General features: G+C 36.7%; 2 protein-coding genes across 3 annotated transcripts in view; one reads left to right on the plus strand and one right to left on the minus strand.

Annotated features, from left to right (window-relative positions):
• Positions 1-19,390, plus strand: part of IGF2BP3 (insulin like growth factor 2 mRNA binding protein 3) — a 194,542-nt gene that overhangs the window by 26,770 nt on the left and 148,382 nt on the right. The window lies entirely within an intron of this gene.
• MALSU1 (mitochondrial assembly of ribosomal large subunit 1) overlaps positions 14,729-19,390 on the minus strand; it is a 174,962-nt gene continuing 170,300 nt past the window's right edge. Inside the window, exon 5 of the mRNA XM_077121806.1 lies at positions 14,729-14,829. Within this exon, the coding sequence (XP_076977921.1) occupies positions 14,799-14,829 (31 nt within the window). The 3' untranslated portion in view covers positions 14,729-14,798. The remainder of the gene's footprint in view (positions 14,830-19,390) is intronic.

Here is a 19,390-nt window from a genome sequence, read left to right on the forward strand (position 1 = left end):
AAACCAACTCAAAGCAACTTGGACAAGAGAGTGACTGGCTTGTGGAATTAGAAAATCAGAGGCAGGCCAGGCTTAGTGAATTTGCTGCATCAGGTTCTGAATCTATTCCTCTATGGGTCCCTCAGTTCTCTGCTCCTCTGGGTGTGAACCTTACCCTCATTCTGGCTTCCTTCATGGAAATAAGATATTTGTCTTTAGCAACCTGAACAATATAATTCCTAACTTTTGAATCCAGGAAAAGAGTGTCCTCTCCCATGCCACTGGTCCAAAGAGTTAAGACTTGTGTTGACTGAACCTCCCCTGAACCAGTTCATGTGGCCAGGAAAATGTCAAATACCTACTGACTTAGTCTGAGTTCGCTGGACCATGTTTGGTCAAGGAGATAGACTTATCTTCATTGGCATAAACCCTATTCCTAGAAATAAGGTTGGCCTCAAATTCACCAAAAGCCCATGGTTGTTGCCATAGGTTAGATGCCATAGAATGGATGTTGTATGAAAACGACCACAATGTCTACTCTAGAAGGGCTGTGAAGGGCAGCTTAGGAGTGCAGTGGATCCAGTGATCAGTTCCATCTGTTGGAAATATTGGCGGACTAGCATTTGGGCTTGTCTTGAAGGAACTGAGTTGTCCTTGGATATGTGGGAAAGAAGAGGGAAAGTGCATTCCAGGAAGAGAAAACTACATTAGTCAAGTCCGAGAGGCAGGACATGGAGGAGTGAGAGTGAGGAGCTGAAGACAGACCTGTTTGGATGGGATGGTCATGACAATGTCTCTGTGGAAAAATGCATTGCACAGTCCAAATATTTAAAAAAAAAATGAACCTCTGAAACACAACCCATTAGTAAATTGGGAACTCTCTGTTCTCTTAGTGATAGTGGTAGCACTACTGCAATTGATGGTGCTTATATTCCAAGAAGTGTATAATTGACACATCCATGTAAAACCTTTATAGAAAAACTACAGTCTTGTTTGAAGTTATTTCTGAGAAATTATGCCAGGTTAGGGCAGAGTCGTTTTATGCCACGTCTTCAAGGATCCTTTGTTTATTGTATATTGTTATGACAGGTGATAATTTAGATTAGAGATAGGATACAGTTGTAAAAGTCAGATTTTGAAAGTACTGTTATGAATTTTCCCATACTAAATGTTTATCATTTCATTTTGAATAACAAAAAGACTAGTATGTTCTTAATTTAATATAAATCACGTAGACAAAATTTCATGGTTGTCAATAGACTGAAGTACGTTAACAGTGTGAATTAAGAAACAAAGAAGAAATGCGTGTTATTATGTATAGAGAAACCAGATGTGGGGTTGCCCAATGGAATAAGACATCATTTGAATAGTTGAATGCTCTAGAATATTTTAAACCTTTGAAAATGTCTCCCTGCCTTTTTCTTTTCTTTTTTAATTTATGCATTTCTTCTTTCCCTTGAAAATCTAACCTGGCATTACATCTAGCTCCCTGTGAAACAACAGTGGGGCATTAGAAAACAAAACAAAACAAAACTTATCATGTTAAAAACATACAACTCAAATGTTCCCATTTTAACCATTTTTCAAACATACAATTCAGTGGTGTTAATTATATTCTACTATATTTATTTTAACATTTATTCCCCCTCTTATTTATTTTTATTCTGTATGTTTTACTCATCTGTTGATAAGGTAGATAAAAGGAGCATCAGACACAAGGTTTTCACAATCACACAGTCACATTGCGAAAACTGTATCATTATACAATCATTTTTAAGAAACATAGTTACTGGAACACAGCTCTACATTTTCAGGCAGTTCCCTCCAGCTTCTCCATTAGATCTTGACTAACAAAGTGGTATCTATTTAATGCATAAGAATAACCTCCAGGATATCCTCTCGACTCTGTTTGGAATCTCTTAGCCATTGACACTTTATTTTGTCTCATTTCACTCTTCCCCCTTTTAATCGAGGTTTTCTCAATCCCTTGATGCTGAGTCTCAGCTCGTTCTAGGATTCCTGTCCCATGTTGCCAGGAAGGTTTACACCCCTGGGAGTCATGTCCCATGTAGAGAGGGGGAGGACAGTGAGTTTGCTTGTTGTGTTGGCTGGAGAGAGAGGCTACATCTGAGCAACAAAAGAGGTTCTCTTGGGGGTGATTCTTAGCCCTAATTTTAAGTAGGCTTGACCTATCCTTTGTGGGATTAGGTTCGTATGAACAACCCCCAAAATTGGAGGCTCAGCCTATTGCTTTTGTTGTCCCCACTGCTTGTGAGAATATCAAGAATTCTCTACTTGGGGAAGTTGAATTTTCCCCCTTTCTCACCATTCCCCGAAGTGGACTTTGCAAATACTCTTTTACTCACTGTTCATATCACTCTGGACATACACAAGCATTCTTAACATAGAAACATTCCATACATGTTATACAATCAGTGGTTCACAGTATCATCGTATAGTTGTGTTTTCCTCACCACAATCATTTCTTAAAACATTTGCATCACTCCAAAAAAAGAAATAAAAAGAAAAATGAAAAACTCATACATGCCATACCCCTTATCCCTCCCTCTCATTGACCACTATTATTTCCTTCTACCCCATTCATTTTTTTATTTTTATTTTTTTTGCATTGGCAGGCACCGGGAATCGAACCCGGATCTCCAGCATGGCAAGTGAGAACTCTGCTACTGCACCACCATCAGAGGCCTGACCCAATTTACTTTAACATTTGTTCCCCCCTTTTATTTATTTATTTTTAATCCATAGTTTTAACTCTTGTCCATACTGTAGATAAAAGGAACATCAGACACAAGGTTTCCACAATTACACAGTCATATTGCAAGAGCTATATTATTATATAATCATCTTCAAGAAAAATGGGTATTGGAACACAGCTCCACAGTTCCAGGCACTTCCCTCTAGCCTCTTAAAAAGGGGATATCTGTAAAATGTGTAAGAATAACCTCCAGGATAACCTCTCGACTCTGAAATCTCAGCCCCTGACACTTTATTTTGTCTCATTTTTCTCTTCCCCCTTTTGGTTGAGAAGGTTTTCTCAATTCCTTGATGCTGAGTCCCAGCTCATTCTAGGATTTCTGTTCCATGTTGCCAAGGAGGTTTATACCCCTGGGAGTCATGTCCCATGTAGAGATGGGGAGGGTAGTGAGTTTGCTTGTTGTGTTGACTGAGAGGAGAGAGAGGCCACATCCAAACAACAAAGGAGGTTCTCTAGGGGTGACTCTTAGGCTTAGTTTTAAGTAGACTTAGCCTATCCTTTGCAGGGATAAGTTTCATATGACCAAACCCCAAGATTGAGGGCTTTTGCCTTATTGGTTTTGTTGTCCTCACTGCTTGCGAGAATATCAGAAATTCTCCAAATGGGGAAGTTGAATTTTCCCCCTTTCTTGCCATTCCTACAAGGGGACTTTGCAAATACTTCTTTATTCACTGTTCATATCACTCTGGGATTTATTGGGGCATTACACTGGACAAACCTACAAAATCTCATGCCCTATTCAAGGTTCCATGTACTTATGGTATTCAATTAAACTGTTCATTTAAGTTATATTAGGAAATGCCCTAGTAAAAAATATAAATTTTGTACCAAATAAACATTTTTTGCTTTAGTTTCACTCAGCAGTTGAAAGCTTAAAATATGAATGACCATCTATTTTCAGCACTCTGGAATATTGACATTACTTTATTTTTCATCATGCAAAAACATTTTTTAATTTTTACATTTAGTCACTATCGGTGTACACTCTAGGCGTTCCTAGGTTGTAAGATCTCAGTCTTTATTGTCTATCTTTCCTTCTGGTTTCAAATGTGCCCTCAGCCCTCCTCCCTCTGTCATTTTTAAATTCAGCTTCATTCAGTGCACTAAAATTATTGTGCTATAGTCTGTATCCCTTCAGCTCCAATTACCCAGTACCTACCCTATTTCTGTTTCCTGATGACGTCTGTTTTAACTGAAATTCTCCAAGTTCATTCATTAATTTTGGTTTATCTTGATATTAAACTCTTATCAGATATGTGGTTTCCAAATATTTTCTCCCATTCTATATGTCGTCTTTTTACTTTCATGATGTTGTATTTAGCTCAAAAGTTTTAAATTTTGATGAGGTCCCCTTTTTCTATTTTTTCTTTGTTGCTCATGCTTTTTTTCCTTTGTATTTTTAAAATTTATTTAAGAGAACAAACAATGCACTTAGAAACACCCAAAATGGATACCTTCATTTACTTAACCATAGGTATATTTTAAGAATGTATCCATATTGTTCTAGTTTGCTAGCTGCCAGAATGCAATATCCCAGAAACAGAATGGCTTTTAAAAGGGGAAATTTAATTAGTTGCTACTTTACAGTTCTAAGGCCAAGACAATGCTCCAGTTAAAGCAAGTCTATGGAAATGTCCACTCTAAGGCATCCAGGTAAAGATACCTTGATTCAAGAAGGCTGATGAAGTTCAGGGTTTCTTTCTCAAGTGGAAGGGCACATGGCAAACACAGTCAGTTTCTCTCTCATCTGGAAAGGCACGTGGTGAACATGGTCAGGGTTCTTCTCTCATCTGGAAGGGCACATGGTGAGCACAGCATCATCTGGTAGCTTCTTCTCCTGGCTTCCTGTTTCCTGAAGCTCCCCAGGAGGCATGTTCCTTCTTTATCTCCAAAGTTTGCTGGTTGGTGGGCTCTCTGCTTTGTGGTGCTGCAGCATTCTCTGCTCTCTTCAAATGTCCTATTCTCCAAAATGTTTCTTCTTTTATAGGACTCCAGAAACTTCTCAAGACCCACCCAAATGGGTGGAGATATGTCGTTACCTAATCCAGCTTAACAGCCACACTTGATTAAGTCACATCTCCTGGGAGATGATCTGATTACAGTTTCAAACATACATTATAGAATAGGGATTTTTCTGCCTTTATGAAATGGGATTTTGATTAAAACATGACTTTTCTAGAATCCATACATCCTTTCAAGCCAGCACACATATAATCATTGTAAAGCCTGTGTTTGCGTACTAAATTTCATAAACCAATTTAAGATTAAGGCAACAAGGAAACAAATCTACAAATTTAGATTGTTGCTCCTGCTTTTGATGTAAAGTCTAAGAAACCATTGCCTAACATGAGGCCCTGGAATGTTTTCCCCTAGGACTTATATGGTATCAATTCTTATGTTTATGTCTTTGATCTACTTTGAGTTAATTTCTGTATATGAGATAGGGTTCCTTTTTCATTATTTTACATATGGATGTCCAGATTCCCCAGCACCATTTATTAAAGAGACTGTTCTTTCCCAATTGAATGGGTTTGGCAGTCTTGTCAAAAATTAGTTGGCCATAGATGTGAGATTTTATTTCTGAGCTGTCAAGTTGATTTCATTGGTCTTTTATGTCTGTCCTTCTGCCAGTGCCATTCTGATTTTGACCATGATAACTTTGTAATAAGTTTTAAAATTGGGAAGTTTGAGTCCTCCAACTTTGATTTTTCCCTTTTAGGATGTTTTTTGACTATTCAGGGCCCCTTACCCATTTCTATGTAAAAAAAAAAAAAAAAGAGGGGGGGTTGTTGGAATTTTTATTGGAATTGTATTGACTCTGTAAATTGTTTTGGGCAGAATTGACATCTTAACAATATTTAGCCTTATAATCCATGAATACAGAATGTCCTTCCATTTGTTTAGGTTTTCTTTTTCTTTTAGCAGTGCTTTATAGATTTTCATGTATGTGCCCATTACATTCTTGGTTACATTTATCTTTGGTTATTTAATTAGTTTAGTTGTTACTGTATGTGGAATTTTTCTCTTAAGTTCCTTCTTTGTTCATTACTAGTATATAGAAATACTACTAACTTTTGAGCGTTGATCTTGATCTTGTACCTTGTTCCTTTACTCAGTTCATTTCTGAGCTCTAGTAGCTTTGTTGTGGACATGTGGTCTTTCTTCATGTGATATCTCATCACTGGAGTAGTAGCTCAAGCTGTTTTATAGCATGGTGACTGGCTGCCCCAAGTGAAAGCGAAACTGCTGAGCCTCTTAAAGGTTAGGCCCAGAATTGGCACATTGTTACGTCTGTCCCATTCTGTTGGCCAAGGCAAGTCGCAAGATCAGCTTTGATTCAAGTGGGGATGTGGAAATAGAATCCATTTCTTTTTCTTTTTTTTGTTGCTCCTATTATTTATTTATTTTTAATCCTTATGTTTTACTCATCTGTCCATAAGGTAGATAAAAGAAGCGTCAGACACAAGGTTCCTTGTTTCACAATCACAGTCACATTGTGACAGCTATGTCATTGTGCAATCATGTTCAAGAAACATGGCTAGTGGAACACAGCTCTATGTTTTTAAGCAGTTCCCTCCAGCCTCTCTGTTACGCCTTAACTAAAAAGGTGATTATCTATTTAATGTGCAAGAATAACCTCCAGGATAACCTCTCGACTCTGTTTGGGATCTCTCAGCCATTGACACTCCTCATTTCTCTCTTTCCCCTTTTATAGACTCCATGTCTTGATTGTAGATAAAGTGGGAGGAGTTGATGGTGATCATTTTTGTAGATTATCTTTCATACATTGGAAAAAAGAGTACTGGATTTGAGATGCTTGGAACATAAAACAGTTGAAAATTGCATTTAGCACTAGAAGTGGGGAGCCGAACCCCATGGTAATATCCAGGCAAGACATGATGATATCAGCTTTGGAAGTGTTTTGGGGTCCCCAAGACCACCCCTAGGCTTGATGATTCTCTAGAACTCACAGGACTCATACTCATGGCTATGATTTACTACAGCAAAAGGATGTCAAGTATAATCTGTAAGAGAAAAGGTACAAGAAATGAAGTCTAGGAAACCAGATGTGAGCTTCAAAGGGTCCTCTCCCAGTGGAGTCACACAGGACACACCTTATCCGCCAGCAAAGTTGTCACAACCTGTGTGAAATGTTGCCAACCAGGGGATCTCATTAGTCTCAATGCCAAGGTTTTTTTTTTTTAAAGTAGTTTTATTGAGAGATATTCACACATCATACAATCCATCCAGAGTCTACAATCACTGCTTCATAGTATCATCACATCAATTTTAGAATATTTTCATTACTCAACAACAAAGCAAAAATATCTTGTATCTATCTGCCCCCGCCCCCCATTATTGACCTTTAGCATTGGTGTGGTGCATTTGTTACTGTTAATGAAAGACTATTAAAATATTACTTTTAACTATAATTCATCGTTTGCATTAGGTGCCTTTTTTCCTATATACCACTCTATTACTACCTTCTTGTAATGGTGATGTACATTTGTTCTAGTTCGTGAAAGAACATTATTATATTTGTACCTTTAATCCTAGTCATTGTCCACCACAGGGTTCACTGCTGTGTACAGTTCCATATTTTATGCATTACTTTTTTTTTTTTAACAGTTGTATTCACACACCATACAATCCGTTCTAAATGTATACTCAGTGGCTCTTGGTATAATCAGTTATGCATTCACTACTATAGGTAATATGAGAACATTCTCGTTTGCCAGAGGTTTTTAATGTGGGCCAAGCACATGGACGTCTCCTGCCCAGTGTGCATCCAAATTCTAGACTCCCAGAATTGAAGCAGGTGTTGAACATAAAACACAGTGTTTTGTACACATGGCTTAGGCACCGAGAGCTACTCTTGTCAGTTAATGTGGGAACCCTTCCAAAATCTAAGTTCCCACATGCCAGCCAAGGGCCAGCCTTACAAGATAGTTTCAAAGTAATTGCTCTGCACATGAGGTAATGAAAAGTGGTCATAATTTTGTATATTTCAAAGGTATTTGCCAATGGATTGTATGAGGAATATGGTAAGATTCAAGGATGACAACAAGTTTTTTGGCCCAAGCAGCTGGGTAAAGGGAGTATTTATTTACCGGAATGGAGGGCAGACTATTTGGGGAGAAGCAGGTACTTACAAGGAAATTTGGGGGCTTTGCTTTAGGTTTCTAATACTAACAGGAATGTGAATGAAGTTGAGTGGGCCATTGGCTATATTAGCCTGTAGCTCAGAGGATGGTAGGGAGTGGAGGTGAAAATGTGGGGCTTCATTGACTTTGTGGTATTTAAAACCATGGAATTGGATAAGATCACCAAAGGACTGAGCCCCAGATCTTAGGAGGAAGGAGGAACCAGAGAAGGGGACTGAGGGAGGCCAGTAAAGCAGAAGAAAAGAAACGGAGTGAACTGTTCTGGGAAACAAGAAGAAAGCCTGTGGAGAAGGAAGGTGTAATCAACTGTGTAGAATACCGCTGAGACTTTGTGATTCAGATAGATGAGTAAGTGAATAGGGGTGGTGTTAGATCTCAGCCTTCTGGTTCTGCTGTAAATAGAGAGTGAGTTATGGATATTGATAATGGAGAGTGATTATGAATATTAGAGCAACTTAGAAGATACCTTTCTTCCAGAATTCATTTATTAAGATCTGGGTTCATTTTCTTATTTTCCAGAAATGTCTATGAACACATTCTATTTATAAAAAGGTAGAGCTGAAAGAGGCTCAAGTTTAGTAGGCCCTCTCTCTTGATGGACAGGAATTATTATTTATGACGTCTGACCATTATCAGTATTGTGGCATCTGCTTCAATACTTCTGAATACTCATCTCACTTTCTTACAGACAGCGCGTTCTGCTTTTTATTAACATAGTTAATATTTGGGAAGTTTTCTGAAGCTGCCTAAACAGTGTAGACAAAGTCCAGTCCTTCATCTAAATACTTGATGATTTGATGGCCAGAGGTTGAAACTATTGGCCAAATAAACCATTTATGAATTTCTTAGGCTAGGTTTAAAATACATTAATCACTTTATCATAAATTTAGCATCCCTTCTGCTTTATTCGTAGAATTTTAGCTATGACAAATGTGAAACCTTTTAGAAGTACCTAATTTTCTTCATTTTTTTTTTTTCACAATTAAAAATCTGGTCCTTGGTAAAGTATCCTCCTCATGTTACATTATGAAACTTGTCTTTGGCCATAGTATCACCAAAACTAGGTGATATGTTAGACCATTTGAGGGTTTTTTTGTTGTAATTTTTTTGGACGTGTGGTCCTGGGAATCAAACCTAGGTCTCCCACGTGAGAGGCGAGCGTTCTACCACTGAACCACCCGTGTACCTGTAAAGCATTTGATTTTGAGACAGAAAACTCTGTCTGAATAGCTTCTTTCAAGATTTTTTCTTCGTATACTCAAATCCTTTGATACAATGTACTTGTTTCAGAATATGTTAAACCCCTATTTTTTAAAAAAATATATACTTCTTAAAGCTCTTTCAGGTTTACAGAAATAGTGCAAAAAGTACAGAGTTTCCATGTACCTCTTCTTCTCCTCTGGCTCCCCCAACTCTGTTTCTCCTATTATTAACATCTTGCATTAGTGTGGCACATTTGTTACAATTGATGAACCAATATTGAAGCATTTTTAGGGCAGTGAAACTATTCTGTATATTACCATAATGGTGATTACATGACTGTTTTAGTTTGCAAGCTGCCAGAATGCAATATACCAAAAATGGAACAACTTTTAAAAGGGGGAATTTATTATGTTACAAATTTACAGTTCTGAGGTGGTGAAAATGTCCAGATTAAAGCAAGGCTATAAAAATGTCCAATCTAAGGTGTCCAGTTAAAGATACTTTGGTTCAAGAAGGCTGAGAATGTTCAGGGTTTCTCTCTCAGCTGGAAAGGCATATGGCGTTCTGCTAGCTTTCTCTTCAACAGCTTCCTCAGGGCTCTGTCTGTTCTGGTGACTCTCATGACTCTAAAACTTTTTCCAAAATGGCTCCCTCTTAAAGGGCTCCAGTAAGCAACCCCACCTCGAATGGGTGGAGACACATCTCCATGAAAACCATCTAATCAAAAGTTACCAACCACAATTGGGTGGATCAGATCTCCATAGAAACAATAAAAAAGATTCCACCCAGCAATATTAAATGAGGGTTAAAGGACATGGCTTTTCTGGGGCTATATAATAGCTTCAAACTAGCGCGGTGACATTACACATTTTTCAAAACCCATAGAACTATACAATACAAAGAGTGAATTGAAGCCTAATGTAAACTGGATGCTAGTTAACTCCTACAAGTTAAAACATTTCTTTTATTAGCACAGTTATAGATTTACAAAAAAATCATGCAGACAGTACAGAGTTCCCATTTTCCCTCCCCACCATATAGTTTTCCCTATTATTAACATTTTGTATTGGTGTGGTATCTTTGTTAAGATTAACGAAACATTATCATTATAGTTAACTATAGTCCACAGTTTATGTTAGGGTTCACTTTTTGTGTGGTACATATTTAAAACCTAAAATTAATCATTTTCAAGTATACAATTAAGTGGTATTAAATAAATTCACAATATCGTTCTACCATCCGTTACCAACACTATTCCTTTGCCTTGAGCAGCAACTCTGAAACAATTGAGCATTAACTCACCCTTGTCTACACCTACCTATATTTGTAACCTGTGTTCTAGTTTGTGATTGAATTTGCATATAACTGAGATCATACAATGTCCTTTTTATTTCCAGCTTATTTCACTCAACATGATGTCTTCAAAGTTCATCTATATTATAGCAAGCATCAGAACTTCATGCCTCTTCTCAGCTGAATAATATTCCATATTATGTATATACTACATTTCGTTCATTCTTTCCCCGATGGACATTTGAGTTGCCTCTACCTTTTGGCACTTGTGAATAAAGTCACTGTAAACATGGGTATGCAAATGTCTGAGCCATTAATCTCAGTTCTTTGGGGGTTCATACCTAGTGATTTGCATTTCCATGATCACTCATGATGTTGAGCATCTTTTCATGTGCTTTCTGAACATTTGTATATCTTCTTTGGAGAGATGTCTATTCAAGTCTTTGGCTCATTTTTAAATTGAGTTGTTTGTCTTTTTGTTGAGTAAGGGATTTCTTTATGTGTTCTGGATATTAACCTTTATCAGGTATGAGGTTTCCTAATGTTTCCTACCATTGCATAGGTTTTCTTTTACTTTGATGATAAAGTCCTTTGAGACACAAAAGTTTTTAACTTTGATATCATCCCATTTATCTGTTTTTTTCTTTTGTTGCTTGTGCTTTGGGTATAAAGTCTAAGAAATCATTGCCCAACACAAGGTCTTGAAGATGCTTCCTTACATTTTCTGCCAGGAGTTTGATAGTTCTGTGATCTTTGATCCATGCTGAGTTATTTTGTTGTACAGGAGGGGTCTACTTTCATTCTTCTGCATGTATATGTTTAGTTTTCCTAGCACCATTTGTTGAAGAGACTAACACCTGTTTTAAAAAAGGAAAAATAATAAAAATGAGGTAGCATGATAGATTCTTTAGTAGTATTAGTTACTTTACCAAAGGATTCCCCATAAAGCTCTGGGAGAAGAAGTGACTTGCCCAAGGCCCTGCAGGTAATTAGTGGGATGCAATTTCAAGTCCTGTGACTCTGCCCTGTCTTCATTCCTCCCATTTAAGTTGTCCAAATCCTCAAAGTAGCTTACAAAGCAGTCCGAGCATATTTGCATTGGCAAGTCAGAGCAGAGATGTCCTGTTTCTTGCCTTCTCTGGAGTACAGAAATCTTGTTTGGCGTCTTTGAAGGGTTGGTTTTGTCTTCCTTTAGGAAAAAAATATATAGTCTGGAACCCCTGGCTCTCTGTAGAATAAAAAATTCAGACATCCTGTTTAAGACAGAGAAATGAGACTTCATTTTTTGTTTCAGTGCATTTTTAGTAATTTCATCTTAAGAGAAAAGAAATGCTGGAGAGTGGAAGAGGGTCTAAGAGAAGGTATGAGGGTAGGACTATAGGCATGGAGAGGAAGAGGTCATGGCTTTTGTCTCAGGGAGTGATTGCAAAAGAGGTAGAAGAGTCTGAATGGAATCTGTAGTGTCTGTTTGTCCCAGCTTGTTACCAAGCTTGCTGGGAATGTGGCTTGCAGAAGGAAGTCTCTCAAATTTGATATGTTAGATTCAGGAGAGGAGGGAGATACTGTGCTGAAACCTCTTGATTAGGAGCCCTGATATTTACCATTCGTGTCCTTGTTGAATCAAAGGGTAGAGTCTCTGAAGAATGTGGGATGTGAGGTCTTAGAGCTGGGTTTGAATTCTTGTTCCATTTAATGATTGCACAGTGTTAAGAATGAGGAAATTGAGGTCAGGGGAGATTAGAATGGAAATGATATTTCATAGTGGGACAGTGCAGCTAAAGCGTAATAACCAGTCGTCACTCTAGTGTCAGCTGTTGTATTTTTCCTTCTTGAAATTCGAATGCAAAAGGTAGATATAGGTTAGATTTAGTAGTCATAGCAGAAAAGTAGAAAAATCTTTTTGACCTCTATACTCATTGGTAGAAACATGTGGGTGGTATCTTTATTTTTTTTTACAATAAGCGTGTATTACCTTTTTTCTTTTCTGATTGATATATAATCTAGATATAATGTATATAATAAATTAAGTAGCCTGGTGAATATTTGCATGGAATCAAATTAGTTTAAAAAACACATGAAGTAAAATGTGAAAATATATTTTCTAGTCTTTATCCCCTTATTATTTCCCAAAGGTTACCACAGGTAACTTGGTATATTATTTTCCAGAAATCCTACTGTGCATGTATCCACAAACATTTTTAAATATAATACTCAAATCATATAGTTTGTATTTTTACTAAATACTGCATCCTGAAGAATTTTCAGTGTAGGTACAAGTACTTCTCTCTCTTTTTAACGAACAGCTACTTTATTCAGCAAGGGTGTGTGATAATGCAACCATTCTTCTTTACATTGTAATTTCAGTTGAGCATACATACATGCTCATTGCACTCCTGGTTGAATATTTATAAGGTAAAGTCTTAGACTGGGAATTGCTATGTCAAAAGCATATACACTGAAATTTGAAAATGCTCTCTAAAGAAATGTTAACTTTATATTGACATGTTAGTCATAGTTCAATAACAAAAAGAGTTTCTTTCATTGGAGAATGCAATGAGATAGTTTGGTTAGAATTGTATTTTTTTATGTCAAAAGCATATAGATTGAAATTTGAAAATGCTCTGTAAAAAATGTTAACTTTATATTGACATGTTTAGTTATAATTCAATAACAAAAAGAGTTTCTTTCATTGGAGGATGCAATGAGATTGGTTAGAATTGTATTTTTAAGCACAAAGGACTTATAAAAGTCTGCTAGTAGTCTTGTTCATTCTGTACCATGGATATTGCACTGCCTCTGGCAAGTCTGTCTTCTATTTCATTTGTGCCCCTTGCATGTAAAAATTATGTTAAAAGTTATAAAGATCTAGATCTGACAGTTACTCAAATTAGTGCTCATGTCCTCCCATATTTAGTATCTTGAATTTTGGATCTCAACTTGGAAACAAACAATATGTATTTTTTATAGTGAGAACCTTACTAAATCACATTTTGAGGAGGAATTTGATTCAGAATTAGCTTCCAAAGATAAGTGCTACTCAACTTGCCAGCCTATATGCAGATGATAATTGGAGAATTTAGTTAAACAAACTGTGATGTTAAAACTGTTTGAGAAGTTCTTGGGTAATCTTCAGTGATCCCCAAATATCTATCTTTTAAAAGTCAACTGGCTTTGCAAAAATGGTGAGAAGCTTCTTCCTTTTCCTTTGGAGAGTTGTGTGTTAAAATTTTTGATTTCCACTTTTTGGTGTGTCACTTTACCTATTTCTGTGTTTTTTGGGCTTCAGAAATGAATTCGTTTCTTATGGCATATATACATTTGTAGTTTAACAAGCATAGATTGTTTCATGTTCATAGTTCCGTGGTAGGTTTTGGAGCTAGAAAGGATAGGGCATTTGACTTAAAGAAAAGTACATGTTGTGCAGTGGCTTTCCGGCTTTCCCTTTGTTCTTTCTCAGACCCTGTTATTTTTTTAAATTTTCATCAGTGCCAATGGCTCACTGTGGCAATGCTCCTAAAAGGTGGGTTAAAGTCTGCAGGCAAAGAGAAGGTGTAACAGCCATATGTCATGGGTTTATGTGGGATGCCCACAAACATGGGAGGCACATTATTAGACTTAGCCTGGGTGTTGGTACAGTGGGCCAGGGATAGACTCATGTATACTGGGAATGGGAAAGGCAGAAGGGATAGCAGGAGCCATGGTCCATAAGCGTGAGATATCTTGGTGTGTGTGGGAAACTAAAAGCTGTTTGGGATTAGAAGACTCAAGTATGAGGCAGGACCGTGGTAAGGGCTGAGCTAGAGGGTGGCTAGAGCAGCCGACATGCCTGACAGAGTGTCTGTTCTCATCCTTCATGTATATAACTTTAAGAACTCAAACAATATAGGTAACACTATTTATCAGATATTATTTGCTTTTATTGTTTAAGACTTGAAACCTTTTTGACTTAAGTCAATTTTGGGATCTGCTTACTAGAGATCCTGTTGAACTGCTTTTGGGAATGGCTGTATCCCAAAAATGTTCCATGGAATTCTAAGCTGCTCTTACTTAGTATACCTATCTCTGACAGGGTGACTACAGCAATTGCAGTATAAAACTAGGAACCCTGTAGTAAGGTTGACTGAGCCTACCCCACTTTTTAAGTTTAGCTGTGGAAAGATGAGTTCAATATGATGCTTAAAGGTCCTGGTATTTGTCTTTTTATTAAAGTTATCCCAAATCATGTAATGAACCTTTGGAGGAAAATAGAAACTGTCATGTGTGCACAGTACTGACTGGGTGAGGTTAGGGCAGGCCTCAATGGTCCGGAGGGCCGGTGGCGTCTTGCTTGGTCAGTCTCAGCTTGGGTCCTTGTTCCGCTCTTGTTGTCTTGAGCAAACTGATTAAATACCGAGTCTCCTCGTTTGCTTATCTCTGTAAATGGGGGCAGTAAAGCATATTGGTAACTGGCAGTCTTACAGCATCTGATACCTGAGCATCATTGTCTGATATTGATAAGTTTGTGAAGTTACCAGTGTATTACCATGTGGAAATTGGAAATTAGCGATGGTTATTCTCTCAAATGTATAAGATATAGAAATATTTCACATCTCTTTGTGGAATATGGGTTATATATTGTCAAATAAGTTGATTTTGTACTTTACATCTAGATGCCTGGGTCCAAGGATCCCTGAAATGTGTTTGGTTCTGAAATTATCTTAAACAAGAGAGATCATATTTTAAAGGAAAAATGGACTAGAAGGTAACAAACAACTTTTAATTTCAAAGAGGTGGACGTCATCATAAAAAAACAAAAACAGATGCAGGATATGAACTGGCAATTCAGAAGGAGACATCTGTAAATCCATTATTTATAGGTAAAAAATAGCCAGTCTTACTAGTTCTCAGGGAATTGCCAACTGTAGTGGCATCTTATGCCCATCAGGCTGTGGAAAATTAACAAGATTGAAAGTGTCTGGTGCCAGCGAGAGTGTGTAGGCATGGACACTTACACGGCTAGAAAGTAAATTGGCAAAGACTTTGTCATGCCTTTTGACAGTATCTGTTAGAGGTTAAAATGGATATGCTATTGACAGATGAGTAAAACATATGGATTAAAAATAAATAATAGGAACAAATGTTAAAATAAAAAAAATTAATCTGTTCATACAATTTCAATATGTCTGTGGAAGCAACATTTTCTAAGTACAGGATTAAAACACAAAACCCTACTACCAAATAATTGTATAATTTAAACATCAGCGTTACTCAAACATTTTGATTAAGACTTGAAATAAGAAATATATTTTACATTGCAACTCAGTACACACATACTTATATAAATAAATAAAAAGTTTTAAAAACTACACTAACTCCTATATTTTGTGCATTGTACTCTGATTGTTTCTAGTCTAATTAAATTAAAAATGCTGATCCCCCACCCCTACCCCAAATGTGAATATGCTTCATTTGGGTTTTTTGGAAAACAAGCTAGCCCTCTTGGTGTTGACAAGTCTGTAGGCATGGTTTTAGTTGGCAACATTATAAAAGAGCTCCAAATCACCAGCAGGACTTGATAAAGATTGGTCTCTGGGTAGGAATCCAAAAAACACTGAGCAGAAACACATTTTTTTTTTAGGTTTTATTATATCACATCAAAATTTTTTTGAGGGGTGGTGGTGCATGGTATGGGAAACGAACCCATATCTCCAGCATGGCAGGCAAGCATTCTACCACTGAATCACCCGTACACCCTCTATATCACATCACATTTGAACAGCTGTTATATAGAACTAGCACGATTGTCTGAGTAATTCTCAAGCTAAGAGAAGTTAATTAACTGTGACATTTTTAGTTGCCTATTTTTGAGCTGCAGAAGGTAGACTTTTGATGAGGAGGCTGCCTAGACATGTGGAAAGCCCCTTCTCTCTGTTTTCTTGTAAATAAAAGCACTTTGAAGTAAAATAGAATTTATAGACATACTTAATTTCTCACCACACTAGCAATTCCATTTGTAGTGTTCTATTGTAAAGAAGTACATGGGAAAAAATTTTTGTTGTTGTTCAGAATTGTTTAATAGTAAAAAAAATCCTAAATGAAATAAATGTTCATCAAAAGAAAATGGACCCAATAGTTGTGGGGATAAGGGAATATGAGATTTTTTTTTTTTTGAGCAATGAAAATTCTAAAATTGTGTGTATGATGAACGTACAACTATGTGATGTTACTGTGAACCTTTGATTGTATGCTTTGAATGGATTGTGTGATAATTGAATATATCTCAATAAAACTGCTTAGAAAACAAACAAAATACAGGTTTCACCTAGAAAGCTATGAAAGTGCTATGTTGCTTATTTTTGGAAACTGAGTGATACACAGGTTTCACTGACTTCTATGTGTTTATACTTACTAGCAACACAGTTAAATAAAATGCCATCAAAAAAGCTGAAAGAAAAAAAATGCACCATACATATTTTTTAAACTATTTTTATTGAAATATATTATATATTTACATATGTAATCATCCAAAGTATATAATGGTTCACAGTATCATCATATAGCTGTGCATTTATCATTACAGCAACTTTTTTTTCTTTTTCTGTGAAAAATAACATATATACAAAAAAGCAATAAACTTCAAAGTGCACTGCAACAATTAGTTGTAGAACAGATTTCAGAGTTTGATATGGGTTAAGGTTCCACAATTTTAGGTTTTTACTTTAGCTGCGCTAAGATACTGGAGACCAAAAGAAATATCAATATGATTCAGCAGTCATACTCATTTGTTAAACCCTATTTTCTCTGTATAATTCCACCATCACCATTGATCTTTCTCCCAGCCTTTATTTGGAATCTACCCATTCTAACCTTTTCATATTGAAAGGGGCTGTTGATAATATGGGATAGGGAAATGGAACTAGTTGATGTTCTGGAAAGGCTGGCCCTCTTTCCACACATGGAAGTATGGACTTAACCTGGCCTAGTGACCCATCTGGAGGTTGTAGGAAAGTTACATGCATGGAGCCTATGTAGAATCTTATATAACACCCTGGGGTTCTTTAGAATTGGCAAGAATGGTTTTGGTTGGGGTTTGGCAAGCTATGCTAGGTAGCAGTGTCTAATTGAAGCTTGCATAAAAGTGACCTCCACAGTAGCCTCTCAACTCAGTTTGAACTGTCTCAGCCACTGATAGCTTATTTGTTATACTTCTTTTCCCCCTTTTGCTCAGGATGAGAATAACAATCATTTATTCATAGTTCTTTCAGGTAAAAATAGTGCTCCATAAGAAAGTGGCTGTTTCATCTTTATTTTTATTGTGGTAACATATATGACATCTGCCATGTTAATCACTTTTTAGTGTACAATTCACTGGTATTAATTACTTTTACAATGTTTTGCTGCCATCATCTTCTATTGCTAGAGCTTTTTCATCACCTCAAACAGAAACTCTGACTCATCAAGTAATAATTCCCCATTCCCCCCATCCCTGGTAACCTCTGATCTACTTTTTGTCTCTATGGATTTGCCTATTCTAGATACTTATTTAAGTGGAATCATATTATATTTGTCCTTTTGTATCTGGGTTATTTCATTTAGTAGCTGGTTTGTCTTGCAGCTTGTACAACTGCTTTTTCTCTAGACAACCATAATATGCCCAGTTGTGCTATATGCATACTTCCATTTTTCCACACACAGATATTAAAAAGTTGTGTACTCAAGGGTTGTGATTTAATAAAATTAATAGTTTTTACTGTTTGTTTCATCAAGAAATGTTAAAATGAAACTTACGTCTTTTTTTGACTGCAAGTGCTGGTGAAGTACAATTTGGCCCCACTGTCTTGATTTGTGCTAAGGTGCCAGCATGTTTGACCTGCATTGCTTTTGCAGCATCAGCACAAAAAAAGGCAAATGATATCTTGGTGCTATTATAAAAATTGGTGCTATTATAAAAATAGTGTTGGTTTCTTATACCTCCTGAAGCAGTTTGAGAATTGCTGCTCTGTATTGATGTGTTCTCTCAAATTATTTGGATCAGGTATTCTGGTACTACTTGTGAATATAAATTTAAATCATAACTTGACAGGAAGGGCAAGTGAGGATTTTATGCAACTCTATTACATGTTAGTCTTGATAGGGAATTTTGCATAAATTGGTGTGAAAAACATATGTGAGAAGAGGAAAAACAAAAGAAAGATGTTTTTAGAAGTTCTGAACACAAGGAGGAAAACTTGTAGGTGTATGAAAGATCAAATAGTTAGAATAAAGGATTAAGAAACACTTAAAACATGCGCTTTAGCAAAATGAGGTGAGTGTGTACATTGGGCAGCCACAGTCAGACTCTAAGTTCCTCAAACCATAACCCTTGACTGCAATTATGTCTAAGGACATGAACACTGCACTGTACCTTTTGCTATTCCTGAAATATTACAGAAATCTAATTAGGATCAAAGGGCACCATCAGGGTTCTTGGAGGCAGTTTGGACATTTTGAAGCTAGGTGCTTATGTTTTTATAAGGGTGCTCAAGTGAAGAGTCCAGCCTCTAAAATACTTTTTAGCCAACTTCCCTTAAGTAACTTTTTAAGTTTAAAAAATAACTAGTTTTGTTTCTATCACAAGGTAGATACTTTTTCTGTCTTAGGCAATTGCCTTTTTTTTCCTTATTCATCAAGAGTTATACAACAGTAACTTGCCATGATATTTTACAAAGTCTTTTCCAAAAATCTGTATATTTTGTCTGGTTTGAGAAAGCTTGATAGTTTGCTGTTATATTTCCGAAGGGTGGTATTTTGCCTGGTGCTGATCTTAGATCTTAGCAGTTTTAACCTGGTTTATTCAACACCTATTTGAGTGTCTACTGCATACCAAGTACTGCTTTAGGTGCTTAGGAGAGGAAGTGAATAAAAGACCAGAATCTCTGCTCTTCTGAAGCATGTGGTCTAGAACTGCACTGTCTAGTGCCCATCAGAACAGGCATGGGCCACATGTGGCTATTCA

Source organism: Tamandua tetradactyla, chromosome 1 (genome assembly GCF_023851605.1).
Source record: "Tamandua tetradactyla isolate mTamTet1 chromosome 1, mTamTet1.pri, whole genome shotgun sequence".
Taxonomy (NCBI): Eukaryota; Metazoa; Chordata; class Mammalia; order Pilosa; family Myrmecophagidae; genus Tamandua; species Tamandua tetradactyla.